General features: G+C 53.7%; 8 protein-coding genes across 8 annotated transcripts; 6 read left to right on the plus strand and 2 right to left on the minus strand.

Annotated features, from left to right (window-relative positions):
- Positions 1–263: 263 nt before the first annotated feature.
- SETTUDRAFT_164479 (uncharacterized protein) lies at positions 264–761 on the minus strand. The gene has a single exon (XM_008030413.1). It carries the CDS (start codon positions 715–717, stop codon positions 493–495), a length of 225 nt encoding a protein of 74 aa, XP_008028604.1. The 5' UTR covers positions 718–761; the 3' UTR covers positions 264–492.
- A 2,248-nt stretch (positions 762–3,009) lies between these two features.
- SETTUDRAFT_92133 (uncharacterized protein) lies at positions 3,010–4,256 on the plus strand (the record flags this gene model as incomplete). The annotated part of the gene is made up of 5 exons (XM_008030414.1): positions 3,010–3,201; positions 3,247–3,345; positions 3,447–3,823; positions 3,874–3,941; positions 3,991–4,256. The coding sequence occupies 5 exons, from the start codon at positions 3,010–3,012 to the stop codon at positions 4,254–4,256; spliced, it is 1,002 nt and encodes a 333-aa protein (XP_008028605.1).
- A 316-nt stretch (positions 4,257–4,572) lies between these two features.
- On the plus strand, positions 4,573–7,091 carry SETTUDRAFT_93548 (uncharacterized protein; the record flags this gene model as incomplete). Its single annotated transcript, XM_008030415.1, has 9 exons — positions 4,573–4,842; positions 4,917–4,953; positions 5,004–5,025; positions 5,073–5,121; positions 5,170–5,254; positions 5,307–5,925; positions 5,978–6,026; positions 6,081–6,980; positions 7,035–7,091. 9 exons carry the CDS (start codon positions 4,573–4,575, stop codon positions 7,089–7,091), a joined length of 2,088 nt encoding a protein of 695 aa, XP_008028606.1.
- Positions 7,092–7,510: 419 nt separating this feature from the next.
- Positions 7,511–10,172, plus strand: SETTUDRAFT_164481 (uncharacterized protein). The gene is made up of 6 exons (XM_008030416.1): positions 7,511–7,638; positions 7,694–7,763; positions 7,851–7,945; positions 8,005–8,749; positions 8,800–9,700; positions 9,752–10,172. Exons 1-6 carry the CDS (start codon positions 7,619–7,621, stop codon positions 10,003–10,005), a joined length of 2,085 nt encoding a protein of 694 aa, XP_008028607.1. The 5' UTR covers positions 7,511–7,618; the 3' UTR covers positions 10,006–10,172.
- A 138-nt stretch (positions 10,173–10,310) lies between these two features.
- SETTUDRAFT_119389 (uncharacterized protein) lies at positions 10,311–11,242 on the plus strand (the record flags this gene model as incomplete). Its single annotated transcript, XM_008030417.1, has 2 exons — positions 10,311–10,536; positions 10,594–11,242. 2 exons carry the CDS (start codon positions 10,311–10,313, stop codon positions 11,184–11,186), a joined length of 819 nt encoding a protein of 272 aa, XP_008028608.1. The 3' UTR covers positions 11,187–11,242.
- A 74-nt stretch (positions 11,243–11,316) lies between these two features.
- On the minus strand, positions 11,317–12,731 carry SETTUDRAFT_180291 (uncharacterized protein; the record flags this gene model as incomplete). The annotated part of the gene is made up of 1 exon (XM_008030418.1): positions 11,317–12,731. One exon carries the CDS (start codon positions 12,729–12,731, stop codon positions 11,400–11,402), a length of 1,332 nt encoding a protein of 443 aa, XP_008028609.1. The 3' UTR covers positions 11,317–11,399.
- A 1,272-nt stretch (positions 12,732–14,003) lies between these two features.
- SETTUDRAFT_155542 (uncharacterized protein) lies at positions 14,004–15,249 on the plus strand (the record flags this gene model as incomplete). Its single annotated transcript, XM_008030419.1, has 2 exons — positions 14,004–14,070; positions 14,126–15,249. 2 exons carry the CDS (start codon positions 14,004–14,006, stop codon positions 15,247–15,249), a joined length of 1,191 nt encoding a protein of 396 aa, XP_008028610.1.
- A 351-nt stretch (positions 15,250–15,600) lies between these two features.
- SETTUDRAFT_92771 (uncharacterized protein) lies at positions 15,601–17,112 on the plus strand (the record flags this gene model as incomplete). The annotated part of the gene is made up of 1 exon (XM_008030420.1): positions 15,601–17,112. The coding sequence occupies one exon, from the start codon at positions 15,601–15,603 to the stop codon at positions 17,110–17,112; it is 1,512 nt and encodes a 503-aa protein (XP_008028611.1).
- Positions 17,113–17,775: the final 663 nt, after the last annotated feature.

The following is a 17,775-nucleotide window of genomic DNA, read 5'->3' on the forward strand; positions in this document are numbered from 1 at the left end:
AAACAACCGTGGACGCAGCTGAGCAAGTGCCTACTGCAAGGAGACGGGTCTACTGGACATCCCCAACACAAGAACACGACTCGGACACGACTCGGTCAGAAGACGAAGGGGGTTGCTAAAACCTGGCCATGCATATTGCAGCGTGTTACTACGCTTCTCACGATATAAACATAAAATGTGCAAGACACATGTCGACTAATTACATATTACTCCCACCGTCAGCCCCCCCCTGGGCTTAGCCCGACGACTCCCGCAAAGACCGCTAGTCCGTCGCTAGCAAGCGTTCCAGAAACGCGCTCCAGACCGTTAGGCTATCTTTCCAGGAAGGCCTAAAAGCCCAGCTGAGGTCCATTTCCGTCAAAAGCAGCCCCGTCATGACATTGTTCGTGGCAGTTCGTTTCAGTAGTTTGTGCTTTCATGACTCGTATTTGCAGCAGTGTGCCACAAGGATGCGTTTTTTCTCTCCTTTTGCCCGTGCGAAATACCAGACTCTCATGTTGGCCGCGAAGGATTCGAGTTTGTTGATCGCGAGAAGAGGGCGGCTTTCATCTGGCAATACGCTTCAATGGCAGCTTCGCGGGACCGAGCCTCGGCGCTAGATTCGACCGAGGACGTTGCATTCCGTTTCGGTACCGACATTGTCCATATCGAGATATCAGACGCGCGGGTTGGCGAGAGGAAAAGATGTGATGACTGTTGGAGAGAAACAGGGGCCATTGTGATATTGGCAGTGTACGCAAGTTGCTGGAAGTGTGTTCGTGAGCCGTATACAGGATGGATGACAACAAGTCGTTAGCAAGACGAAGAACCTTTGTTCTTTGCGAGAGCCGACAATCATATATATATTTATATGTCCTTGGTTTGATTTGTCACAGACTCGGTGCTTTTCCATGCCCTCCGACTAAAACACGATGCCGAAACAAAGTCCCGGCAACAGCCAAATAAGGGCTTACCAAGCGCCCGCCGGGCCCCAGGGACAAAATTACGCAATTTGGACATGCCCCCTCGACGTCGCTAAGACTTGCGATGTAAATGCGGTCAGCGGGTAACGAGGACAGCCTGTTGCGGAGACAGCAAAAAGCACACAAGGCTGTTGGGGCACTCAGCACCGAGCCAATGAACAAGTCGCCAGCCGAGCAACGGTAGTGTGCAAGGGGAGGAGGCCTGACCCGGGATCGTGGGGGGGAGGGACTTGGCTGTGACGAGATCGCAAGATGACATGGTGTTGGTTGACAAATACCAGCGTTCGCCATGACATGACTGGGGGCGGGTGTTGGCCTTTTGCCTACCGTTTAACCCTGGGCGGCATGATTCCAAATATCTCGATGCAGCGATCGGCGCTAACGGCCGCCCTAGCGTTTCCGGGCTTTACCGTGTTGAAACACGAGTGCAGCGGCCGCAGACACGGACAACGCAGTCAGCGGGCGTAAAAGCTTAATTCAGCATGCGGATGAGATATCCGTGGGTACGTACGATGTATGTATGTAGGCACAAGCCCGCTGCTGCACCAGCGGCACAATCAACTCCATGGGAACAGGAGCTCTCGAGATGGCGGGTAGTCTTAGCTCACACATACACCCCCTCCTCCCTTGCTTTACTTACCCTGCCGCAACATACGCGCAGGCCATTCGTCTAGCACACACGTGTATCACTCCTCTCAGCACTAACCATGATTTCGATCTCGACAAACCTCCTCCACATGGACCTCTCTGCGCATGATCGGAAGAAGAGAAAAAGTAACATGTGGTAACTAAGTTTCCCCGGGTCCCCCCCCCCATGCTATGCCCGCACACCCACACACCCACACCAGCCTTCTCTCCTCATGTACTCCACTTCTCATGCAAGCCACTCACACGCTTTTGCAGCTGAGACTACCACTACCGAGACTACTACCGATTAATAGAGAGGTTTTTGGCCAATTCCCGGCTCTTGCTGCCGGTATTTTTCTTTTCCTTTCTTTTTTTGCCTGGAAGAGTGACAAATTCTCGTCGGCACGGAGAGACGAGTGCAGCAGAGTGGGGGACATGTGGTGTGGTGGACTGTATCTATGTACGGCGCCGCCTTGGTTGCTTGGCTTGGCTCATTACAGAGGCCACAGGTACCATGCATGTCTGGTGGTGGATTGTTCATCTGTTTGTTGTTGAAAGAGCGGTAGTGATACTTGACCGTTCCTTTGGCAGCCCATTGGTGGTCTACAGTCATCATCCTCGACATCGCCGCCTTCACATGCTGCGCTTGTAATTACCATTTTTCGAAGTGCTTGGTTTCTGCTATTAGTCACTGATAAAGGGGTTCTCAGATAGCCCCCATGCTTATATTAAAGACTTGGCTTCCTTTCGGCAAGTCATGCTCCGGCACGACACAGGGGTGGCCTCGTTTTCATGTGTTCTAGCCACAGCGCTCTTTGTTCCTATAGAAGGTGACTGTAGTCGGTAACTTGTTCCATTTTGTGTTTGCATGGTCTGCTAATGGCTAGTAGAGGGTATGGTGTTCGGCAGACTATAAACCAAACGGAGTCATGATACTCGGATTGAAGCGTCCTTTGGAATAGGTCTATCCAAGAATAGGTTGATCCAACAATCAGAGTGCGATGGAAGACGTTGATGCAATCCCGCGTGCTTGTGCGGCTCAAGTCAGTCGGGACCTGAAAATTCAGCATGTGACGACCCCGCTCGGAACCATAGTATACGCAAAAGATACCGACCTCTTGGATTTCTCTTTATTTCACAGCGCTAGTATTGCATTGTCCTTTGCAGAAACTCTTCGGACCGTGGTTGATGACCTGGTGTAGAGATGTGATTGGAAATGATGAGCCCCAATGGCTCTGCATCATCATATCAACCAGCCGGAATACCCTTACGACGTACAAGATCGTCGAGACCGCCAACACATCGCGTCACAAAGACATGGCAGCCTGAGTCAGCGTATACTTCCATAGTCCACGGCAAGACATGGCTCTGTAAATGCTTCGCGGCCGCCGCCAGTCCTGGACAATTTCCATGCGTTATGATGTATGCTCGTTCACCAAGCTGGTTTGTCCTTAGCTCCAAGGCAACGGCAGACATCAGCTATGAAGCCCTGCTTCCTACAGTGATTCTCACTGCTCTTGCTTCGGTCATGGTTGTTCTTCGCTGGTGCAGCCGAGTCTGTTCGAGGTCGATTACAATCGGGCCAGAAGACTATTGCGTCACAGCTGCCATGGTAAGTGCATCTGGTGTCGTGACCGAACATGGCTAACTGCCACAGGTGTTTTCAGCAGGGTTTACGGCTGTCGTTGGGCGAGGCGAGTCTGAAATTAGTCGAGTGCTGACGGAATCTGACTGGAGTACAGAGTTCAGCATTGACGTCGCAGATCTCAGAGGAGAGAACAAGTCGCCCACCTCGCTCTCAATCATGCTCAAGGTACATATTCCTCCGTGCAAGTGGGCTACACTGACTGTCTATAGCTTGTGCTCGCTCAAGCTATCCTCTATCATCTTGCGAGTAATCTCGTCAAAACGTCCTTGATCCTACAATACATCCGCCTCTTTTCACACGTCCCGTCGATAGTGTGCATCTGCTACGCCCTCTTCATCCTTGTACTCGGCGCCACGGCCTGGGGCGTGTTCGGCAATGTGTTCCTCTGCGACCCCGTTCAGAGCTACTGGGAGATGACAACAGCTGGAACCTGCATGGACAAGGAGCAGCATTTCTGGTCGACCAGTGTCATTGGAATTGTCCTCGATGTCGCCATCTGGGTGCTGCCGATTCCCGTTATTGGCCAACTGAAACTGCCCAGGCGACAGAAGACAGGACTGCTGGTTGTCTTTGGGCTGGGTGGAGTGTATGCGTATTGCCGGTATAAAAAAGGCCACATACTAACGTGTACCGCAGTGTGTGTATTGTGACTATTGTGCGACTTGTTCTGGTTCAGGACGCCATGAGCCACGGTCAGGTGACGAGTAAGCCACGGCAGAACATGTTGATTCGACGCAAGCCTAAGATGCACAGGGTGCGGTTCCTACGCAATCATCTTCTCGTCCATCGAGATCAACATTGCCATCATATGTGCGTCGTTGCTGGTGATGAAGCCTCTCTTTGCACGCTTTCTCCCCTATGTCGTTTCCGAGCAGCCGCTGTCTGCGGCCGAGGATGGGAGGACATGCAGGGCGCTGACGGGCATGCACCTGCTCAGCGCCGGCATCGTGTGTGCAGCAGAGAAGAGGGAGCGCGGGGGCCGGAACGATACGGTGATTGAGATGGGTTCCTTTTCGTAGCTAGTTGGATGGAGGTGATGGGCAGGTAGCTACCCCAGCTGCGGTTTACCAAAGCAGCTCGGCGCAGAGCTTCGCCGATGACGTAGACGAAGCAGCTCCGCGAAGCCGGCGGCGTGCGCAATATACGCCTGTAGCCTCAGGATTCCAGCGTGTGTAGCAAATGCGAGCAAGGCCCCAGCAGAGCCATGCCCAAGCCTCCGTCTCATATTTCCCCAGGCGGAGTGGGTGGCAGATGACAAGGAATGTCCCCACCAAGCGCTAGCGCGCCGTCCAAGCTCAACCTCGACCCAACCTGCAACCACCATCGATTGATTGAATGCAACTCGGTCTGCGTCCTCGTTTGCGAACACGGCCATCGTTGTACGACCTCGTGCACAAGCAGAACATTGACCAGCTCTCGATCTCTGGAGCTCACCTCGCCACCGGCCCGGACGACGTCGACCCTCACCGCGTCCCGCTTCCTGCAAGCCCGCTGATAGCACCGCATCGCGAGCTTGCTACACCAGCGCCCCCGCCGCACATTACCCTAGAAGCAGCCAGCGACGACGAAGAAGAAGCAGACGCATCGATTGCCAAGATGCCTCCCGTAAGCAGTGCCGCCCGCTACCGATGGGCCGTGGTGCGCAGGCAGCTAACTCGATGGCGCAGAAAGCTCAGAAGAAGCAGGACAGGAAGACGGAGGGCGGCGAGGAGCAGGGTAAGCTCTCCCAGCGCATGCACGCACGCCGGTGGCTAACGTCTATACAGGCTCCATCTACTCCATCTCCGGGTACGTCACCGCACGGCTGCGCGCCCGCCGCATACTGACCCGCCCAGGCCTGTCATCATCGCCGAGAACATGATTGGATGTGCCATGTACGAGCTCGTATGTGCAGTGCGCCGTGTGTGCTGGGCCAGCTGTTGACTGTCTTAGGTTCGTGTCGGCTACGAGAACCTCGTGGGTGAAGTCATTCGAATCGAAAACGACAAGGCCACCATCCAGGTCTACGAGGAGACTGGTATGCGCCCCGCAGATACATGCTCGGGGGCTTTCTGGCTAACGCTGCGCAGCTGGCGTGACTGTTGGCGACCCCGTACACCGCACCGGACAGCCGCTGTCGGTCGAGCTCGGCCCTGGTCTCATGGAGACGATTTACGACGGTATTCAGCGCCCGCTCAAGGATATCGCCGTCGACGCAGAGAGCATCTACATTCCCCGCGGCATCGACCTGCCTGCGCTTGACCGCAAGAAGAAGTGGGACTTTACCCCCGGCTCGCTCAAGGTTGGCGACCACATCACCGGCGGCGATGTCTTTGGTACCGTGTGGGAAAACAGTCTGCTCAGCGAGCACAAAATCCTGCTACCTCCCCGCGCAAAGGGCACCATTACTCGCATCGCCGAAAAGGGCAGCTACACGGTCGACGAGAAGATCCTCGAGCTTGACTTCAACGGCACCAAGACCGAGTACAGCATGATGCACAGGTGGCCCGTCCGAGTGCCCCGCCCCTCCAACGAGAAGATGTCTTCGGATCAGCCCCTCATTGTCGGCCAGCGTGTGCTCGACTCGCTGTTCCCCAGTGTCCAGGGTGGTACTGTGTGCATTCCTGGTGCTTTTGGTTGCGGCAAGACGGTCATTTCGCAGTCTCTTTCCAAGTTCTCCAACAGTGACATCATCGTATACGTCGGATGGTAAGGCTCAATTGTCACTTTTGCGCATGGTGGACGCTGACCTTGTCTGTAGTGGTGAGCGAGGAAACGAGATGGCTGAAGTCTTGATGGATTTCCCAGAGGTGCGCAAACCCCCAGTTCTAATCCGCGCGCTTCGACATGCTAACCATAGCTAGCTCACCATCGACGTCAACGGCAAGAAGGAGCCCATCATGAAGCGTACCACCCTCATTGCAAACACCTCAAACATGCCCGTCGCTGCTCGTGAGGCCTCCATTTACACGGGAATTACAATCAGTGAATACTTCCGCGACCAAGGCAAGAACGTTGCTATGATGGCCGACTCGTCGTCGCGATGGGCAGAGGCGCTTCGTGAAATTTCCGGTCGTTTGGGAGAAATGCCTGCGGATCAGGGTTTCCCTGCATACCTGGGTGCCAAGCTTGCGTCTTTCTACGAGCGTGCTGGACGCGTCGAGGCTCTGGGCAGCCCCGAACGATACGGCAGTGTGTCCATTGTCGGCGCTGTCAGTCCTCCAGGTGGTGACTTTTCGGACCCTGTCACGACGAGTACGCTCAACATTGTGCAAGTTTTCTGGGGTCTGGACAAGAAGCTGGCGCAGCGCAAGCACTTCCCGTCGGTCAACACTTCGATCAGTTACAGCAAGTACACGAATCCGCTAGACAAGTACTACGCCAAGAACAACCCCGAGTTCCCACGGTTGCGCGACCGCATCAAGGAGCTTCTGACTACTTCGGATGATCTCGACCAAGTTGTGCAGCTTGTGGGTAAGTCTGCGCTAGGCGACAGCGACAAGATCACGCTCGATGTGGCGACGCTGCTCAAGGAGGACTTCCTCCAGCAAAACGGCTACTCCGACTACGACCAGTTCTGTCCGCTGTGGAAGACGGAGTGGATGATGAAGAACATGATGGCTTTCCACGACGAGGCGCAAAAGGCTGTTGCCCAGGGACACTCATGGCCCAAGATCCGAGACGCGACTTCGGAGATCCAGTCGCAGCTGCGCTCAATGAAGTTTGAGCTGCCCAGCGACGGAGAGGAGGCCGTCACCAAGAAGGTAGATATACCCCATTTTGATTTATTCATTGAGCATATTGCTAACTATCCATAGTACGAAGAACTACTGCAGAAGATGACGGAAAAGTTTGCGTCGGTGGTTGACGAGTAGATGCTTGCGGTACTTTGAATTGCGTGTCTGTCTAGTATATCTCTATGAGCATAGTGTAGAATGAGAACGGTACCCAGTTGCCACGACTGTTGCCTGGTCCGCTGACGACGCTCTTGGGCGCCCTGTGACGGCGCTTGCGAATCACATGGTCGAGAAGAGATAATTTGGCCGCCTGGCTGCGAAATACACGTAGCAGGTTGCGTGTGCTGTCACTGGGGCGCTTGAGTGCATCCATTGCACATCATATGACTGCCTAGTGACGTGTGTCGCAAAAGCGATTGCGACTGTTTCCGCAACGCCGCAGGCCGCGTTCTGTGGCTGAGTAGTGGTAGCGTGGCGTAGTTTGGCCTATCGAAGCTTGGGCTCTCCGACGTTGACACCTGCAACAGCTACGCAACCTGCGAGCAACAACTTCAGATCTCAAACACCTTTGTCTCGCACGCCGTACACCACGCCTGCACCCATATCCTCCACCTACCGCGCCTTCCACAGACGCCTGTACAATACCATCTTCCCAGTCGCCGGCCATGGCGACAAATCCGAATGCGTAGGCACATATCTTGGGCAGCCCCTCGGAGCACCGAGTGCTAACATTGAAACAGGATCAACGTGAACGACCCGGGGCTGATTACCCTCGTGAACAAGCTCCAGGACGTCTTCACAACTGTCGGAGTACGTGGCGATTTTCTGCTTATTCTGCTTATTCGAGTCCAGGCAGCGATAGGCCATTCCATACACGTATACTGATGCCCCAGCCAGGTCCAAAACCCCATAGACCTGCCCCAGATTGCCGTCGTAGGATCGCAGTCTAGCGGAAAGAGTTCGGTGCTTGAGAACATTGTCGGACGAGATTTGTGAGTGGTTGCAGATTGCGACGTGCTCATGGAATGCCATGCTGACGACAGCGCTCCAGTTTGCCTCGAGGAACCGGTATCGTCACGCGAAGGCCGCTCATTCTTCAACTCATCAACCGCGCATCCAACTCACAATCGAACGGCACCAGCGAGGGTGCAAAGACTACAGACCAGGAGAACAATGTGGATGAGTGGGGCGAGTTCCTGCACATTCCTGGCCAAAAGTTCCATGACTTTAGCAAGATAAGAGATGAGATTGTGCGCGAGACAGAGTCAAAGACTGGTCGCAATGCGGGAATTTCGCCCGCGCCCATCAACCTCAGGATATACTCGCCAAACGTCCTTACACTCACGCTGGTCGACTTGCCCGGCCTGACCAAGGTGCCTGTGGGAGATCAGCCCAGGGATATCGAGCGCCAGATTCGCGAGATGGTTCTCAAGCAGATTAGCAAGCCCAATGCCATCATTCTGGCTGTGACGGCTGCCAACACCGATTTGGCCAACTCGGACGGTCTGAAGCTCGCACGCGAAGTCGACCCAGAAGGACAACGGACAATTGGTGTCTTGACCAAGGTCGACTTGATGGACGAGGGAACTGATGTTGTAGACATTCTCGCTGGACGCATTATCCCATTGCGACTGGGATACGTGCCCGTTGTCAACCGTGGCCAGAGGGACATTGAGAATAAGAAGGCGATTTCCTATGCGCTCGAGCACGAACGGCAGTACTTTGAGAATCACAAAGCATACCGCAACAAGGCTGCCTACTGCGGTACACCCTACCTGGCCCGTAAGCTGAATTTGGTAAGTTGCTGTCATTTCAACAAAGGCAGAGGGGATGCTAACGACCGTAGATTCTTATGATGCACATCAAACAAACGCTCCCCGATATTAAAGCCCGTATCTCATCCTCGCTGCAAAAGTACCAGGCCGAGCTCGCGTCGCTTGGCAACTCCATGCTAGGCAACAGTTCCAACATTGTTCTCAATATGATCACAGAGTTCACGAACGAATACCGTGGTGTGCTCGAGGGCAATAACCAGGAGCTGTCTGCAGTCGAACTTTCTGGTGGTGCGCGTATCTCGTTCGTCTACCACGAGCTGTACGCCAACGGTGTCAAGGCTGTCGACCCCTTTGACCAAGTCAAGGACATGGACATTCGAACAGTCCTGTACAACTCTTCCGGTTCATCGCCAGCACTGTTCGTGGGTACCACGGCGTTTGAGCTCATTGTCAAGCAGCAGATTAAGCGGTTAGAGGATCCTAGCTTGAAGTGTGTCAGTCTCGTCTACGATGAACTGATCCGCATCCTTGGCCAGCTGCTTAACAAGAACTCTTTCCGAAGGTATCCTGCTCTGAAGGAGAAGCTGCACCAGGTCGTTGTGTCCTTCTTCAAGAAGGCAATGGAGCCTACCAACAAGCTTGTCAGGGACCTTGTCGCCATGGAGTCCGTTTACATCAATACCGGCCACCCAGATTTCATCAACGGTTCGCGCGCTATGGCGATTGTGCACGAGCGACACAACAGCAGCAAGCCTCAACAAGTTGACCCCAAGACTGGAAAGCCCCTGCCGCCGACCGTACCCCCACGATCCATCTCACCCACACTCGACTCCGGCGAGGGCGGTGGCTTCTTCGGCTCTTTCTTCGCTAGTAAGAACAAAAAGAAGATGGCTGCCATGGAGCCTCCGCCACCTACCCTGAAGGCATCTGGCACTCTGTCCGAGAAGGAATCCCAAGAAGTCGAGGTCATTAGTAAGTAATCTCAGATGCGTCGGCCTGGTCCAGCATGCTAACTAGTCACAGAACTACTGATCACATCCTACTTCAACATTGTCCGCCGGACAATGATTGACATGGTCCCCAAGGCCATCATGTTGAACCTCGTGCAGTGGACAAAGGAGAACATGCAGGGAGAGCTGCTCACCAACATGTACAAGACGGATGAGCTCGACGAGCTGCTGAAGGAGTCCGAGTACACGGTCAAGAGGCGGAAGGACTGCCAGCAGATGGTGGAGAGTCTGACCAAGGCGCAAGAGATTGTCAACCAAGTGCAGTAGAGGAGTGCTTTGGCGAGCGGGTCTTGTTCACTTCTATGGGTTTGGCATTCTGTGTAAGGTGTTCTGGGTGCTAGCATACTAGATTTCGTCCTAGTCTGCCCGTGTCATAGGTGCCGGATGAGATATGCATGCAGTCATTGTTACGAATTTACTGAAATACACGACATCGGGTACTTTTGCGTGCATTGAGGGGACGACCATGGTGTGATGATGTGGGCACCGCGGAGATGGTGCACGGGCCAAGCGAGCATCTCGAAAAGTCACCATGCAACTCGGATGCCCGCCTCTCCAGCAACAGAGCGGCCATGCTGCTCCCACGGATATTCGCGCCCGTCCGCGCGTCGATAGCGACGTCTGCGGCGTTTATTGCGCCCTCTACTCGTGTCATTGACGCTCTCCGCGTGGCCAATGGCTCTACCGCGCCCGCACCAGTTCTTTCGTTCGTTCGACATTCGGCGCATCAGGCCCAAGGACGAGCCAACGGAGCCAAGGACGGCCCGGGTAAACGATTGGGAGCGAAGAAGAGTGGAGGTATGCTTCGTTAGCAGAGTTCGATAAACACGTCGAAAGCTGACCGACTTGAACCAGGCGAATATGTGATTCCGGGCAACATTATCTTTCGCCAGCGAGGCACATCATGGTTCCCCGGCGAGAACTGCAAATTCGGGCGCGACCACTGCATCTTTGCCACCGAGTCTGGCTACGTACGATATTACCGGGATCCACGCAAGCACCCCAACAGACAATACATTGGCGTTGCTCTTGAAAAAGACCACAAATTGCCGTACCCTCCGAACGCCGCTCGACGGCGACGCCTGAATATGCTCGCTGTGCCCATTACGTCCTCGTCAAAACCATCTGCCGACGCAGTTGTCGTAGCAGAGCTGCAAGTCGGCGACGCAACGGGCAGCCCCAGCAGCATCCGCGAAACACCCCGGGAAACGGCCAACAAGGGCCTGCGTCTGACCACAGGCAAGGGGTATGCGTACCGCCAGGCCAACTGGGAGATTGGTCGTGCGGCGGAGCGGGCAGGCGTCAAAGTCAAGGAGTTTGTGCCTGGAGACCGATGGACGGCGTGGCGGAAGAGGAATATCAGGATCCAGGCCAACATGGAGAGGAAGAGGCTTAAGAATGCGGGTAAGAAGGCTAGCAAGCCCAAGGCGAGGAAGAGCCGTGCTTAGACACCATTGCTATTGGAGAGAGAGAGAGCATGTTATTGAGAAATGGCATTCGTCACGGGCTGTATGAATATATGTACATATATGGCGCCTCGATTCCACAAATGTGCCTTGGTAGTGGTATGTGTAAGAAGTCAAGAAACTACAACTCACCACCTTGTCTCATCTTGTCTACAGTACAGTCGAACAAAACACTCTCAGAACTTGAACACTTTGCTAGTCTTCAATTTCGCCTTCTTCAAACTTCCTCACCCAGCGAAATACACCCTCGCTCGGATCCATGATGCACGCAAAATGCGTCACCTCATTGCACACGGGATACGCCTCTATCCACCTGCGCAGCGTCGCCAGCGCCACGCCCTTTGCCGCCGTCTGGCCGCGCATCGTCTTGCGTGTTTGCCGCTGATTCCACGCCTCCCATTTCCGGCTTAGACACTGTTTCCGCTCGATGCTTTCGTCGAGGATCTCGCGCATGCTGGATTGCAGGAACGCATGTTTCCGCGTCTGACTGTTTGCTGTGGTGGTGGTGGAAGTGCAGGAGGGCGTTTCAAATGCCACGTCGTGGTTGGTGGTTGCGAGGAAGGCGGATGAGCGCAGGATGTTTGCGGTGCGGAAATCCTTTTCTAGCACGAGGGTTTCGGTGGGCGTGCAGAAGATGAGGTAGGCGACTGGCGTGGGCAGGGTGGGGAAGACGCTGAGGACTGTGTTTGTGGAGTACGGTGGCAGTATAGTGGGTATCTCGATCCTTTTTTCTTCTTTCTCTTGCTTTCTCTGTTTCGCTTTCTTGTTCTTGGATAGTTTCGTCCTCGGTCTCGTTCCACCACCAGCACCAGGCCGCGGAATCAAGCACTCTCTCAGCAGTGCCGAGATACTAGGCCGTTGTCCCAGCACCACCAAAACCGTGTTCCAGTAATACGCCAGGTTCGACAGGGTAAACGACCCCAATGCATTGTGGTACGGCCGGAAATTCAACGACACGCTTAACCCCTTCCTCACGCCCGTCAGTACGCCCACGAAGCCGACATAGCCCACCGTGCGAGCAACAACATGGCCACCTTCATGCTCGACGAATTCAAACTGCACAATCAAATCCCGCAGCAACGGCATCGACCAGTCCAGCGTCCGGAAATGCAGCATTGTTGCACTGTTGTCATCGTCGTCATCATCATCATCTTCTTCTTCTTCTTCACCTACGCCTCCCCTGCGCCGCGGCCGCCCATTCTTGACTTTGATGCCCCCGCTCGTGCACCCGAGGAGCAAGTCGAGAAAGACGTTGTACGCAATGAGCAGGTACATTGGCAAACCGCATGCTTTGCTGATGCCACGGAGTTCTTCCGTGTGCTCGCGGCTGTGCAGGCGCCGCAGCAGTATGCGGCCGAGCAGGTGGAAAAACCATGCGGGGAGACCGAGGTGCGATGTTGCTTCTGAGTAGAGTTTGGGGATTTGGCGCAGGCTGGCGGCGTGGGATTGCGCTGCGAAGGTGTAGCGGTCCGACGGGGGGAGGGATAGGTTGATGGTGTAGATGGGGGGCGTATTGGTGGAGGCCATGGGATGGGTTGGGTTGGGTTATGGCGAGGATCAGGGTTAGTGTTGTCTTTGGGTTGTTTGTTTGGATTGAGGTGCTGTTGGTGGTGTGGTCATTGGGTGTGGGTGTAGGGCGGTTGGCGATGGAGTTGAGCTGGGGAGGAGCAGTTTGGGAAGGAACATGCGACTATTATCCGACAGGCTTTAAATCAACATCATCCATTCTTGCTGTGGTATTCCTCGGTTCTGGAGTCTGAAAAGTAGTGGGTGCTGGCTTATTGTGTATCCAACAGTTCATGGCGGCGTGCACGTTCCTATGTTGGCTGCCTAGAGTGGAGGCTTGGCTGAACCATAGTGTAGTCATTGGATCTCCTCTTTAAAGAAACAATCATGGTCAACCATGGATAATTCACGACTTGTTTAGGGAAAAGACGGAAGAGCCAGTCAGAGCGGTTGGAAGGAAGAAGAGTACCAAGACACGTGCGATGCATGCAGACTGCACCAGGAATAGTAAGTAGTTGGACTAGCGCCCACGTGGCTACACGCGCAGATCTGGGCTAATCTAACCCGACTTTGGAATCTTAATCTGGACGAGAACTGGTAGAAGGATTTAGGATTGGTAAGACGAAGAGTGGTTATGGACATCACGTGATGTGCACGTATGAAAAGCTTCCTGAATGAGAGCTTGATTCGTCTACTTGGTACTGCCAATCCATTATCTTGTGTGCCCTATGCGTTCACGTGACATGCAACTCAGTCGTAGTGTCCAGCTAGTGCTGCAATCGATTCGCTGACATGGCTCTTTTGTTCTACTCGAGCCGATCTGAAGAAGCCTACATGATCGCGATTAGGCTACTTCAGTAGTGAATAGGCGATGACCGAACCGGGAAAGCCGGAAATACCGCTGTTTGCAACACCAGCATTGCAATGCCTTGATATTTTAATCTGAACAGGAGAATAAATACATGGGAAGATATACAATAGCAAAACAGGTCATACAACTGTTGTCAAGCTGAAAGCCAGCGCGGCTTGGTCGATATCTAGCTGTTCTATTTCCCAGATGCGTGAGAGAGGTACTTACTTAGGGGTTAGAGCCGCACGGTTCCAGTTTGCAGCTCTCCGCAATCCGCAGCTGCACCTCGGCATCTTCCCCGCGGGATTGCTTAACCGGTGCATGCCATCGTTAATGTCGACGTCGAACATGTATAAATCCATATTTGTTCTGCGCTTGGTCACAAGAAGGCATTTCAGACGACCCACATAACACGAGCAGTTAGCAGAGACACTTTATCCACCATGACGGCACCTCAACCGCCTCCGCTCGCCAACATTCGCGTCCTTGAGTTCGCAGGACTCGCTCCAGGTAGACACCATATCCGCTCATACTATTGGTAAAGAGCCAGACTGATATCGTACAGGCCCTTTTGCTGGCATGCTCCTTGCCGACTATGGCGCAACCGTTCTCCGTCTTGACCGCGCATCCGCCACGCATTCCTCCGACCAACTCACGCGCCGCAAGACGTCGATATGCGTAGATATCAAGTCTCCTGCTGGCCTGGAGCTCATCAAGAAGATCATACCACAAATCGATGTCCTGATTGACCCGTTTCGCCCTGGTGTGCTTGAGAAAGCAGGCCTGGACCCAGAAAAGGTGCTCCTGCGACTAAACAAGCGGCTGATTGTCGCGCGGATGACGGGGTTCAGGCGAGACGGGAAATACGCGCACATGGCCGGTCACGATATCAACTACATTGCAGTATCCGGCATTCTGAGCATGTTCGGAAGGCAGGGCGAGAGACCGTATCCACCGTGCAACGTGATTGGCGATTTCGCAGGAGGAGGCTCAATGTGTTTTATGGGTATACTGCTTGCACTTCTCGCACGTGAGCGCAGCGGCTTCGGGCAAGTCGTAGAAGCCAACATGGTGGATGGCAGCGCTATACTCGCGACTATGCCGCGATTGGGCCTGAAGACGGAGGCCTGGAAGCGCGAGCGAGGCACCAACATGCTCGATGGCGGAGCGCCTTACTACGACACGTACGAGACCAAGGATGGCAAGTACATGGCTGTTGGCGCTATCGAGCCGCAGTTTTACGCTGCGCTGCTCAAGGGCATGGGACTCAAGCCATCAGACCTTCCTGGCGACCGAGACAATATGGCGGATTGGCCCAAGCTCAAGGAGTTTTTCACGGCAGAGTTCAAGAAGAAGACGCGTGCAGAGTGGGAGGCCATCTTTGATGGTACAGACGCGTGCTGTACGCCTGTCTTCACGCAGGCAGAATTGGAGGAACAGGGATTCGATCAACGACCTGCTGTCACGTTGAAGACTTCGCCGGGTCACGCGATTCATGAGGGCAGCGACGAAAGAACTGCGGCTGAAGGTCAGGGCATCGGATGGCAGGGCAGTGGGTGGACTGAGAAGGGGTTGAAGCCTGGTAGTGGAGGAGAGGATACGCTGAGTACGTGGATGGGATGGACTAAGGGGAGGCAATATGTTGAGGAAAAGGGCGGGCTGGTTTGGAAGGACAATTCGAAATTGTAGTTGGAGTTACTGGCTTGATCAAATTGCCTAGTATCACTGCATTTGATTATGAATATGGCCCAAGGTTTCTTGTTCATGCCTGTATCCTGTCATCTCGTGAGAGTCCAGACGATACCGCGAAGCTCCACATTGGAGGCTGGAAGTGGAAGCCTCGGCCTCTGAGCGGGAGCTAGTATTAGTGCCGTTTGCCGCTCCACCTCGCATCTTCCCACATTCGCGGAATCCACACCTCCTACTCTCCGTCTTGGACACCGACAAATTTTTCAGAAGCGCCAGGGTCATGCTGCCAATTGCGTTTTCATAAAAGGGGCCAGAGTGTAGCCATAACACGAAAATGTCTAGCTCGCTACTATGGCAACACACAAGAGATCGCGGACCGGATGCTGGACATGCAGGGAAGCTGGCTACAAGTGCGACGAACAAAAGCCCTTTTGTGGCCGCTGCATGAGACTGAAAATCACATGCAAAGGATATGGCGTCAGGTTGAAGTGGCAGGACGATGCTGTCAACACGCCAGCAAAACCACCGCGAAAGAGTCGGAAGAAAAAGGTCATTGAGCAAGATTATGCTTTGAGCCCGGTATCCGTGAATACCTTTACGTCTACGCCTTTGTTTGGTTCTAGCCCCAGGGATACGGTCTCGTCACCAGGATCAGCGAAAAGTCTACCGGTGCTACCAATCCACGCCCCTGAGCTGTCCTACGGTATATCATCAGATGATAGATGGCTTCTCAATTACTGGGTAGATCGGCTTTCCACCCTGATATCTGTGGCTCCCAGCACCGGCATCTTGACCCCCTTCCAGCGCCACCTCACAGCTATGGCTTATGAATCTGCTGCGCTCAGGTCTACGATCCTTTCAATGGCAGCAAACCATCTTTCAACATCATCAAACGATCCATCCCTGTATTTGCAGAGATATCGCCATCAGCGAGACGCTATTCTGGAATTGCAACGAATGATTCAAAATCCATCTGAACTGAACGCCGAGTCGGCTCTGGCCACTGTCATGATGATGCAAGTATCCGCTCGACTCTTTGGCGAAGACGACGAAGCGCATGTTGCAAATCACTTGACGGGTGCAAAAGCAATGATAGTCCGTAGTCAAGGAGAGAACTGGTTGGCTACCTCAAGCGCACGCTTCCTCATGAGTCTGTTTGCATATCACGACATTTTATCGTCTGTTTCGAGAGGATCTAGCCCCTTGCTGGATCACGAGACGGACTTTACAGCCATCGAGGGAGAGCAAAGTCTGGCGAGCATTGCAAATGTGCTCCTGATAGTCGCCCAGATTAGCCAACTGCAACACACGATTAAGATGAGAAGATTGCAATCGCCAACAGGCCCCGCTCTATCGGAAGATGAAAACACGACTGGCCGGCATATTCAACAGAAGCTGCTCGCCATGGACTTTACCATCTGCAAGCAAGAAGACGCACTGAAAACCCCTGACATCAACCGGACAGCTGAAGCGTATCGTCATGCAGCTTTCATCTACCTCTACCGTACCTGGCTTGATATAGGTGCTCCAAATCCAATCAGCATGGATCACATCGACCAGTGCCTAGCTTACCTGCAAAATGTCGATGTTTGTTCGCCTTTGACTACCGCCCATATATGGCCACTCTTCACCGCTGGGTGTGAAGCTATCGACAACACACAGCGAGAATTTGTCCGAGATCGCTTCGAGAAAATGTATGCATTCAAGCGCTTTTCAAGTTTGCGAAGAGTCATGCGTGATATTGAGCACGTGTGGGTGGCAAAGGACATGGAGCAGCAGACCAAAGGTCAGGATGGTATGGCCAAGGTCGACTGCATACAGGTCATCTTGAAGAGAAAAGGGCGGGAGGTAGACCTGGCTTGATGGATTCAATTTCGAGACTGGAACATATACCAGCTGAGCACTTCAATCGTATTCTGGGACATGTTTACGACCCCAAAGGGTGCGCGGCTGAAGCGTCTGACACCAAATCTTCCAGAAACCAGAATTCAAGATCATGCTGGACTTGCTGCACCAGACGACAATTGTTGGACACGAGGACAGTCCAGTTGCAGCGGCAATGACGAGCTGCATACAGCACCAGCACGCCTATGCCGAGCAAAAAGAGCTTGGGTTGACGACGGCAAGGATGGGTGACAAGCTGTCATGGAGCCTTATGTGGCAGACGATGGGATATATGATGCGGCTCAAGCATCAGGAAGACGAGTATCTGGGGCGCGGGCTATACTCGAGTGCGCATGGTTGCTACTATCAGGCGAGTACTCTGGACCAGGGCTGGCTGGAAATGGCACCACCACCTGCGGACGAGTTGATATTGACATTACAAAGCAACATCTATTTATATTTTGGAATCTCGCTAGCATGCAACACGGCCATTGCATATCTTGCCTTGTTTGCTGCTATGCGACGCTTTGAGAAATCCAAACACATCTCGACGGCAAGGAACGCCCAGATGAAGACGCTGAGGACTTTGGCGCGTGGGGCCGTTTGTGTTGCGCCGTTCAGATGGGCGATACATAAAGAGTA

Source organism: Exserohilum turcica, assembly GCF_000359705.1.
Source record: "Exserohilum turcica Et28A unplaced genomic scaffold SETTUscaffold_4, whole genome shotgun sequence".
Taxonomy (NCBI): domain Eukaryota; kingdom Fungi; phylum Ascomycota; class Dothideomycetes; order Pleosporales; family Pleosporaceae; genus Exserohilum; species Exserohilum turcicum.